We start from the raw sequence: 11331 nt of genomic DNA on the forward strand, positions 1-11331 counted from the left end.
AAAGCAGGACTAAAGCAGGACTAAAGCAGGACTAAAGCAGGACTAAAGCAGGACTAAAGCAGGTCTAAACCAGGTCTAAACCAGGACTAAAGCAGGACTAAACCAGGACTAAAGCAGGTCTAAACCAGGTCTAAAGCAGGTCTAAACCAGGACTAAAGCAGGTCTAAACCAGGACTAAAGCAGGTCTAAACCAGGTCTAAAGCAGGTCTAAACCAGGACTAAAGCAGGTCTAAACCAGGTCTAAAGCAGGTCTAAACCAGGACTAAAGTGGGTCCAAACCAGGACTAAACTGTTGTTAGATCTTCAGGGACAGTCACACCTCAGTTGAAGTCTTAAACCTCTCTTTTCTTTGCTGATCAAACTGACCTCCAGATGGTCCATCTTCAGGACGACGTCTTCTCCTCCGCTCATGGTCCAAGAGCGAGAGAGTGTGACAAGTGAAAAGTCACAAAACGAGACGCTCTGGTTTCATCCTGGCCACGCCCACCAAGGAGACGACCTCGTTTCCTCTTCCTCTGGAGCAAAAGGAACAGAGTGGTTTCCTCTGGACTCTGGTCAGTCTGAGGTCGGCTCCTGAGTCTCCTGGACTCTGAGGAGGAGGAGCCAGGGAACTCCTCCTCTGAGCATGGAGGAGCAGCAGCTCTACTCCGAGCTCCTCTCGTGTGACTGAGCTCCTCCCCCTATCTCAAAGGAACTAAACCAGGACTAAAGCAGGTCTAAAGCAGGTCTAAAGCAAGACTAAAGCGGGACTAAAACAGGTCTAAAGCAGGTCTAAAACAGGACTAAAGCAGGACTAAAGCAGGTCTAAAGCAGGTCTAAAGCAGGTCTAAAGCAGGACTAAAGCAGGACTAAAGCAGGTCTAAAGCAGGACTAAAGCAGGACTAAAGCTGGACTAAAGCAGGTATAAAGCAGGTCTAAAGCAGGTCTAAAGCAGGACTAAAGCAGGACTAAAGCTGGACTAAAGCAGGACTAAAGCAGGACTAAAGCAGGTATAAAGCAGGTCTAAAGCAGGTCTAAAGCAGGACTAAAGCAGGACTAAAGCAGGTCTAAAGCAGGACTAAAGCAGGACTAAAGCTGGACTAAAGCAGGTCTAAAGCAGGACTAAAGCAGGACTAAAGCTGGACTAAAGCAGGACTAAAGCAGGACTAAAGCAGGACTAAACCAGGACTAAACCAGGACTAAAGCAGGACTAAAACAGGTCTAAAGCAGAACTAAAGCAGGTCTAAAGCAGGACTAAAGCAGGTCTAAAGCAGGACTAAAGCAGGTCTAAAGCAGGTCTAAAGCAGGTCTAAAGCAGGACTAAAGCAGGACTAAAGCTGGACTAAAGCAGGTATAAAGCAGGACTAAAGCATTTCTAAAGCAGGACTAAAGCAGGACTAAAGCAGGACTAAAGCAGGACTAAACCAGGACTAAAGCAGGACTAAAACAGGACTAAAGCAGGTCTAAAGCAGGACTAAAGCTGGACTAAAGCAGGTCTAAAGCAGGACTAAAGCAGGTCTAAAGCAGGACTAAAGCAGGTCTAAAGCAGGTCTAAAGCAGGACTAAAGCAGGACTAAAGCAGGACTAAAACAGGACTAAAGCAGGACTAAAGCAGGTCTAAAGCAGGACTAAAGCAGGACTAAAACAGGACTAAAGCAGAACTAAAGCAGGACTAAAGCTGGACTAAAGCAGGTCTAAAGCAGGACTAAAAAAGGTCTAAAGCAGGACTAAAGCAGGACTAAAGCAGGTCTAAAACAGGACTAAAGCAGGTCTAAAGCAGGTCTAAAGCAGGTCTAAAGCAGGACTAAAGCAGGTCTAAAGCAGGTCTAAAGCAGGACTAAAGCTGGACTAAAGCAGGACTAAAGCAGGACTAAAGCAGGACTAAACCAGGACTAAACCAGGACTAAAGCAGGACTAAAACAGGTCTAAAGCAGAACTAAAGCAGGTCTAAAGCAGGACTAAAGCAGGTCTAAAGCAGGACTAAAGCAGGTCTAAAGCAGGTCTAAAGCAGGTCTAAAGCAGGACTAAAGCAGGACTAAAGCTGGACTAAAGCAGGTATAAAGCAGGACTAAAGCATTTCTAAAGCAGGACTAAAGCAGGACTAAAGCAGGACTAAAGCAGGACTAAACCAGGACTAAAGCAGGACTAAAACAGGACTAAAGCAGGTCTAAAGCAGGACTAAAGCTGGACTAAAGCAGGTCTAAAGCAGGACTAAAGCAGGACTAAAGCAGGACTAAAACAGGACTAAAGCAGGACTAAAGCAGGTCTAAAGCAGGACTAAAGCAGGACTAAAACAGGACTAAAGCAGAACTAAAGCAGGACTAAAGCTGGACTAAAGCAGGTCTAAAGCAGGACTAAAAAAGGTCTAAAGCAGGACTAAAGCAGGACTAAAGCAGGTCTAAAACAGGACTAAAGCAGGTCTAAAGCAGGTCTAAAGCAGGACTAAAGCAGGACTAAAGCAGGTCTAAAGCAGGACTAAAGCAGGTCTAAAACAGGACTAAAGCAGGTCTAAAGCAGGTCTAAAACAGGACTAAAGCAGAACTAAAGCAGGTCTAAAGCAGGACTAAAGCAGGTCTAAAACAGGACTAAAGCAGGTCTAAAGCAGGTCTAAAGCAGGACTAAAGCAGGACTAAAGCAGGTCTAAAGCAGGACTAAAGCAGGACTAAAGCAGGACTAAAGCAGGACTAAAGCAGGACTAAAGCAGGTCTAAAGCAGGACTAAAGCAGGTCTAAAACAGGACTAAAGCAGGTCTAAAGCAGGTCTAAAGCAGGACTAAAGCAGGACTAAAGCAGGACTAAAACAGGACTAAAGCAGGTCTAAAGCAGGACTAAAGCTGGACTAAAGCAGGTCTAAAGCAGGACTAAAGCAGGTCTAAAGCAGGTCTAAAGCAGGACTAAAGCAGGACTAAAGCAGGACTAAAACAGGACTAAAGCAGGACTAAAGCAGGTCTAAAGCAGGACTAAAGCAGGACTAAAACAGGACTAAAGCAGAACTAAAGCAGGACTAAAGCTGGACTAAAGCAGGTCTAAAGCAGGACTAAAAAAGGTCTAAAGCAGGACTAAAGCAGGACTAAAGCAGGTCTAAAACAGGACTAAAGCAGGTCTAAAGCAGGTCTAAAGCAGGACTAAAGCAGGACTAAAGCAGGACTAAAGCAGGTCTAAAACAGGACTAAAGCAGGTCTAAAGCAGGTCTAAAGCAGGACTAAAGCAGGACTAAAGCAGGTCTAAAGCAGGTCTAAAGCAGGTCTAAAGCAGGACTAAAGCAGGTCTAAAACAGGACTAAAGCAGGTCTAAAGCAGGTCTAAAGCAGGACTAAAGCAGGACTAAAGCAGGACTAAAGCAGGTCTAAAGCAGGACTAAAGCAGGTCTAAAACAGGACTAAAGCAGGTCTAAAGCAGGTCTAAAACAGGACTAAAGCAGAACTAAAGCAGGTCTAAAGCAGGACTAAAGCAGGTCTAAAACAGGACTAAAGCAGGTCTAAAGCAGGTCTAAAGCAGGACTAAAGCAGGTCTAAAGCAGGACTAAAGCAGGACTAAAGCAGGACTAAAGCAGGACTAAAGCAGGACTAAAGCAGGACTAAAGCAGGACTAAAGCAGGACTAAAGCAGGTCTAAAGCAGGACTAAAGCAGGACTAAAGCAGGTCTAAAGCAGGACTAAAGCAGGACTAAAACAGGACTAAAGCAGAACTAAAGCAGGACTAAAGCTGGACTAAAGCAGGTCTAAAGCAGGACTAAAAAAGGTCTAAAGCAGGACTAAAGCAGGACTAAAGCAGGTCTAAAACAGGACTAAAGCAGGTCTAAAGCAGGTCTAAAGCAGGTCTAAAGCAGGACTAAAGCAGGACTAAAGCAGGTCTAAAGCAGGACTAAAGCAGGTCTAAAACAGGACTAAAGCAGGTCTAAAGCAGGACTAAAGCAGAACTAAAGCAGGTCTAAAGCAGGACTAAAGCAGGTCTAAAACAGGACTAAAGCAGGTCTAAAGCAGGTCTAAAGCAGGACTAAAGCAGGACTAAAGCAGGTCTAAAGCAGGACTAAAGCAGGACTAAAGCAGGACTAAAGCAGGACTAAAGCAGGACTAAAGCAGGTCTAAAGCAGGACTAAAGCAGGTCTAAAACAGGACTAAAGCAGGTCTAAAGCAGGTCTAAAGCAGGACTAAAGCAGGACTAAAGCAGGACTAAAACAGGACTAAAGCAGGACTAAAGCAGGTCTAAAGCAGGACTAAAGCAGGACTAAAGCAGGTCTAAACCAGGACTAAAGCAGGTCTAAACCAGGTCTAAAGCAGGTCTAAACCAGGACTAAAGTGGGTCCAAACCAGGACTAAACTGTTGTTAGATCTTCAGGGACAGTCACACCTCAGTTGAAGTCTTAAACCTCTCTTTTCTTTGCTGATCAAATTGACCTCCAGATGGTCCATCTTCAGGACGACGTCTTCTCCTCCGCTCATGGTCCAAGAGCGAGAGAGTGTGACAAGTGAAAAGTCACAAAACGAGACGCTCTGGTTTCATCCTGGCCACGCCCACCAAGGAGACGACCTCGTTTCCTCTTCCTCTGGAGCAAAAGGAACAGAGTGGTTTCCTCTGGACTCTGGTCAGTCTGAGGTCGGCTCCTGAGTCTCCTGGACTCTGAGGAGGAGGAGCCAGGGAACTCCTCCTCTGAGCATGGAGGAGCAGCAGCTCTACTCCGAGCTCCTCTCGTGTGACTGAGCTCCTCCCCCTATCTCAAAGGAACTAAACCAGGACTAAAGCAGGTCTAAAGCAGGTCTAAAGCAAGACTAAAGCGGGACTAAAACAGGTCTAAAGCAGGTCTAAAACAGGACTAAAGCAGGACTAAAGCAGGTCTAAAGCAGGTCTAAAACAGGACTAAAGCAGGACTAAAGCAGGTCTAAAGCAGGACTAAAGCAGGACTAAAGCTGGACTAAAGCAGGACTAAAGCATTTCTAAAGCAGGACTAAAGCAGGACTAAACCAGGACTAAACCAGGACTAAAGCAGGACTAAACCAGGACTAAACCAGGACTAAAGCAGGACTAAAGCTGGACTAAAGCAGGTCTAAAGCAGGTCTAAAACAGGTCTAAAGCAGGTCTAAAACAGGACTAAAGCAGGACTAAAGCAGGTCTAAAGCAGGACTAAAGCAGGACTAAAGCAGGTCTAAAGCAGGACTAAAGCTGGACTAAAGCAGGTATAAAGCAGGTCTAAAGCAGGTCTAAAGCAGGACTAAAGCAGGACTAAAGCTGGACTAAAGCAGGACTAAAGCAGTACTAAAGCTGGACTAAAGCAGGTATAAAGCAGGTCTAAAGCAGGTCTAAAGCAGGACTAAAGCAGGACTAAAGCAGGTCTAAAGCAGGACTAAAGCAGGACTAAAGCTGGACTAAAGCAGGTATAAAGCAGGTCTAAAGCAGGTCTAAAGCAGGACTAAAGCAGGACTAAAGCTGGACTAAAGCAGGACTAAAGCAGGACTAAAGCAGGACTAAACCAGGACTAAACCAGGACTAAAGCAGGACTAAAACAGGTCTAAAGCAGAACTAAAGCAGGTCTAAAGCAGGACTAAAGCAGGTCTAAAGCAGGACTAAAGCAGGTCTAAAGCAGGTCTAAAGCAGGTCTAAAGCAGGACTAAAGCAGGACTAAAGCTGGACTAAAGCAGGTATAAAGCAGGACTAAAGCATTTCTAAAGCAGGACTAAAGCAGGACTAAAGCAGGACTAAAGCAGGACTAAACCAGGACTAAAGCAGGACTAAAACAGGACTAAAGCAGGTCTAAAGCAGGACTAAAGCTGGACTAAAGCAGGTCTAAAGCAGGACTAAAGCAGGTCTAAAGCAGGACTAAAGCAGGTCTAAAGCAGGTCTAAAGCAGGACTAAAGCAGGACTAAAGCAGGACTAAAACAGGACTAAAGCAGGACTAAAGCAGGTCTAAAGCAGGACTAAAGCAGGACTAAAACAGGACTAAAGCAGAACTAAAGCAGGACTAAAGCTGGACTAAAGCAGGTCTAAAGCAGGACTAAAAAAGGTCTAAAGCAGGACTAAAGCAGGACTAAAGCAGGTCTAAAACAGGACTAAAGCAGGTCTAAAGCAGGTCTAAAGCAGGTCTAAAGCAGGACTAAAGCAGGTCTAAAGCAGGTCTAAAGCAGGACTAAAGCAGGACTAAAGCAGGTCTAAAGCAGGACTAAAGCTGGACTAAAGCAGGACTAAAGCAGGACTAAAGCAGGACTAAACCAGGACTAAACCAGGACTAAAGCAGGACTAAAACAGGTCTAAAGCAGAACTAAAGCAGGTCTAAAGCAGGACTAAAGCAGGTCTAAAGCAGGACTAAAGCAGGTCTAAAGCAGGTCTAAAGCAGGTCTAAAGCAGGACTAAAGCAGGACTAAAGCTGGACTAAAGCAGGTATAAAGCAGGACTAAAGCATTTCTAAAGCAGGACTAAAGCAGGACTAAAGCAGGACTAAAGCAGGACTAAACCAGGACTAAAGCAGGACTAAAACAGGACTAAAGCAGGTCTAAAGCAGGACTAAAGCAGGACTAAAGCAGGACTAAAACAGGACTAAAGCAGGACTAAAGCAGGTCTAAAGCAGGACTAAAGCAGGACTAAAACAGGACTAAAGCAGAACTAAAGCAGGACTAAAGCTGGACTAAAGCAGGTCTAAAGCAGGACTAAAAAAGGTCTAAAGCAGGACTAAAGCAGGACTAAAGCAGGTCTAAAACAGGACTAAAGCAGGTCTAAAGCAGGTCTAAAGCAGGTCTAAAGCAGGACTAAAGCAGGACTAAAGCAGGTCTAAAGCAGGACTAAAGCAGGTCTAAAACAGGACTAAAGCAGGTCTAAAGCAGGTCTAAAACAGGACTAAAGCAGAACTAAAGCAGGTCTAAAGCAGGACTAAAGCAGGTCTAAAACAGGACTAAAGCAGGTCTAAAGCAGGTCTAAAGCAGGACTAAAGCAGGACTAAAGCAGGTCTAAAGCAGGACTAAAGCAGGACTAAAGCAGGACTAAAGCAGGACTAAAGCAGGACTAAAGCAGGTCTAAAGCAGGACTAAAGCAGGTCTAAAACAGGACTAAAGCAGGTCTAAAGCAGGTCTAAAGCAGGACTAAAGCAGGACTAAAGCAGGACTAAAACAGGACTAAAGCAGGACTAAAGCAGGTCTAAAGCAGGACTAAAGCAGGACTAAAACAGGACTAAAGCAGAACTAAAGCAGGACTAAAGCAGGTCTAAAGCAGGACTAAAGCAGGACTAAAGCAGGACTAAACCAGGACTAAAGCAGGACTAAAACAGGACTAAAGCAGGTCTAAAGCAGGACTAAAGCTGGACTAAAGCAGGTCTAAAGCAGGAATAAAGCAGGTCTAAAGCAGGTCTAAAGCAGGACTAAAGCAGGACTAAAGCAGGACTAAAACAGGACTAAAGCAGGACTAAAGCAGGTCTAAAGCAGGACTAAAGCAGGACTAAAACAGGACTAAAGCAGAACTAAAGCAGGACTAAAGCTGGACTAAAGCAGGTCTAAAGCAGGACTAAAAAAGGTCTAAAGCAGGACTAAAGCAGGACTAAAGCAGGTCTAAAACAGGACTAAAGCAGGTCTAAAGCAGGTCTAAAGCAGGTCTAAAGCAGGACTAAAGCAGGTCTAAAACAGGACTAAAGCAGGTCTAAAGCAGGTCTAAAGCAGGACTAAAGCAGGACTAAAGCAGGTCTAAAGCAGGTCTAAAGCAGGTCTAAAGCAGGACTAAAGCAGGACTAAAGCAGGTCTAAAACAGGACTAAAGCAGGTCTAAAGCAGGTCTAAAACAGGACTAAAGCAGAACTAAAGCAGGTCTAAAGCAGGACTAAAGCAGGTCTAAAACAGGACTAAAGCAGGTCTAAAGCAGGTCTAAAGCAGGACTAAAGCAGGTCTAAAGCAGGACTAAAGCAGGACTAAAGCAGGACTAAAGCAGGACTAAAGCAGGACTAAAGCAGGACTAAAGCAGGTCTAAAGCAGGACTAAAGCAGGTCTAAAACAGGACTAAAGCAGGTCTAAAGCAGGTCTAAAGCAGGACTAAAGCAGGACTAAAGCAGGACTAAAACAGGACTAAAGCAGGACTAAAGCAGGTCTAAAGCAGGACTAAAGCAGGACTAAAACAGGACTAAAGCAGAACTAAAGCAGGACTAAAGCTGGACTAAAGCAGGTCTAAAGCAGGACTAAAGCAGGTCTAAAGCAGGACTAAAGCAGGACTAAAGCAGGTCTAAAACAGGACTAAAGCAGGTCTAAAGCAGGACTAAAACAGGACTAAAGCAGGACTAAAGCAGGTCTAAAGCAGGACTAAAGCAGGACTAAAACAGGACTAAAGCAGGACTAAAGCAGGACTAAAACAGGACTAAAGCAGAACTAAAGCAGGACTAAACTGTTCATCCGAGACCCCGATATATTTTAACTCCTCAACATGAGACACCAAAGTGAATGACCTTTAACTCTTTTAATGAGGTCAAAGTTCATTAAAGTTGTGTTTCTGAGCCAAACACAGAGACACGCCCCCTGCAGTTCACACGTGACCAGCAGGAGGCCTCAGCGCGCTTCTCTTCCTCTCCTCGCGTCACTTCCGGGTTGTTTCGGTTCGTTTCCGGGTCGTGTCTCCTTAGCTCGCTCCATCATGTCCGCGTCCTTCTGCCTCGTCTCCCCCGGGCTCCGCGGGGCTGTGGCGGCCGCTCTCAGGCTCTGTCCCCGGGCTTCAGCCGCACTGAGGCCCGCGGCGGCACTGAGGCCCGCGGCGGCGAGACGCTTCTGCTCCGCCCCGGAGCTCCAGGAGTCCACGGAGGAGTACGAGTTTGTGGAGCGGCTCATCCCCCCGAGCGAGGTGAGGGACACCGGGGGGGACACCGGGGTGAACATGAGACAAACACCAGGACAAACACCCGGAGGAACATGAGACAAACACCGGGACAAACATGAGACAAACATCGGGACAAACATGAGACAAACACCAGGACAAACATGAGACAAACACCAGGACAAACACCAGGACAAACATGAGACAAACACCAGGACAAACATGAGACAAACACCGGGACAACACCAGGACAAACACCAGGACAAACATGAGACAAACACCAGGACAAACATGAGACAAACACCAGGACAAACATGAGACAAACACCAGGACAAACATGAGACAAACACCGGGACAAACATGAGACAAACACCGGGACAACACCAGGACAAACACCAGGACAAACATGAGACAAACACCAGGACAAACATGAGACAAACACCAGGACAAACATGAGACAAACACCAGGACAAACATGAGACAAACACCGGGACAAACATGAGACAAACACCGGGACAACACCAGGACAAACACCAGGACAAACATGAGACAAACACCGGGACAAACATGAGACAAACACCGGGACAAACATGAGACAAACACCGGGACAAACATGAGACAAACACCGGGACAAACATGAGACAAACACCAGGACAAACATGAGACAAACACCGGGACAAACATGAGACAAACACCGGGACAAACATGAGACAAACACCGGGACAAACATGAGACAAACATCCGGAGGAACATGAGACAAACACCGGGACAAACATGAGACAAACACCAGGACAACACCAGGACAAACATGAGACAAACACCGGGACAAACATGAGACAAACACCGGGACAAACATGAGACAAACACCGGGACAAACATGAGACAAACATGAGACAAACACCAGGACAAACATGAGACAAACACCGGGACAAACATGAGACAAACACCGGGACAAACATGAGACAAACACCGGGACAAACATGAGACAAACACCGGAGGAACATGAGACAAACACGGGGACAAACACCAGGACAAACATGAGACAAACACCGGAGGAACATGAGACAAACACGGGGACAAACATGAGACAAACACCGGGACAAACATGAGACAAACACCGGAGGAACATGAGACAAACACGGGGACAAACACCGGGACAAACATGAGACAAACACCGGAGGAACATGAGACAAACACGGGGACAAACATGAGACAAACACCGGGACAAACATGAGACAAACATGAGACAAACATGAGACAAACACCGGAGGAACATGAGACAAACACGGGGACAAACATGAGACAAACACCGGAGGAACATGAGACAAACACGGGGACAAACATGAGACAAACACCGGAGGAACATGAGACAAACATGAGACAAACACCGGAGGAACATGAGACAAACACGGGGACAAACAGGGACAAACATGAGACAAACACGGGGACAAACAAACACCGCTGACGCTGCGGTTTAAAGCTTCACTGTAACTTTTCTGCTTTTCTTCTGTAAATATTTTAAGGCTGAAACTCAAATGAATTTAAATGGTTATGATTTAAATGTAAGAGTTGATTATGGATCAGAAAGAGCAGGAACTACTCACCAAACTGACAGGAACCAGGAACTATTTCATCCCAAAACTGAATCTTTTAAATCTGTCAAATTTAGTTTAAAAAATGTCAAACAAAAGAACTTGTTTAATCCTTTTATTTCAACCTTTCTTTGGTTCAAAATGAGTTTCAAGTCTAAACTCTAACGTCGGGAGGATCTAAATAAATGGCTCCTCCTTCTGCCCCGCCCCCTGCAGGTCCCCGCCCCTCCCCCACACGACGGCCCGGCTCCCAGCGGCTGGCAGGCTCCGCCCCCCTCGCCGCCCGACCTGCCGTACACGGTTCGCCGCTCGCGCATGCACAACGTCCCGGTGTACACGGACCTGACGCACGGCAACCGCCACATCACCGTGGTGCGGAAGGTGGGCGGAGACATCTGGGCGCTGCAGCGGGACGTCCGGGACTTCCTGAGAGACACCACCGGGAAAGAGCCGCCCACGCAGGTCAACGAGGTCACCGGGACGCTCAAGGTCAAAGGGCAGTACGACCGCGAGCTCAAGGAGTGGCTGCTGCGGAAGGGCTTCTAGACACGCCCCCCAGACACGCCCGCTAACGTACTGTAAATATGAATATGCCACGAGTACTTGTACTGGAGTTATATATTGTACATTATGTCAAACTTCTTTCTATTGGACTTTAAACCAAATCAAGCTGTAAATCTGTGACTGAAGTTTTTACAAATAAATTGAATTGAGGAAAATCAGACATTTCTTATTCAAAACATTCATCTTTAGTTTCAATCTTTTGACTTAAGTATTAAATATCACGGTATATTTTTCAAGAGCTCTTTATTGTAGTAAAAAGGGGTTTATTTGTTCTGCATAAGTGTTTAGTTTAAATATAAAAGACTGAGCAGAAATGCATTAAAATACAACCAAAACATTTCATATTATTCTACAAATTATTCTCAAATAATGTGAATCAGACCACTAGTTGCCGCTCTGGAGGGAAGTGTTTAGGTCAAATCCTCAT

At 45.7% G+C, this 11331-nt stretch overlaps 1 protein-coding gene across 1 annotated transcript; it reads left to right on the forward strand.

Annotated features, from left to right (window-relative positions):
* Window positions 1-8534: 8534 nt before the first annotated feature.
* On the forward strand, window positions 8535-11049 carry mrpl49 (mitochondrial ribosomal protein L49). The gene is made up of 2 exons (XM_072448595.1): window positions 8535-8775; window positions 10557-11049. The coding sequence occupies exons 1-2, from the start codon at window positions 8572-8574 to the stop codon at window positions 10884-10886; spliced, it is 534 nt and encodes a 177-aa protein (XP_072304696.1). The 5' UTR covers window positions 8535-8571; the 3' UTR covers window positions 10887-11049.
* Window positions 11050-11331: the final 282 nt, after the last annotated feature.

The sequence above is a fragment of the Eucyclogobius newberryi genome, unplaced genomic scaffold (assembly GCF_026437365.1).
Source record: "Eucyclogobius newberryi isolate DKJ021-1_F unplaced genomic scaffold, fEucNew1.0.hap1 SCAF_17, whole genome shotgun sequence".
NCBI classification, from domain to species: Eukaryota; Metazoa; Chordata; class Actinopteri; order Gobiiformes; family Gobiidae; genus Eucyclogobius; species Eucyclogobius newberryi.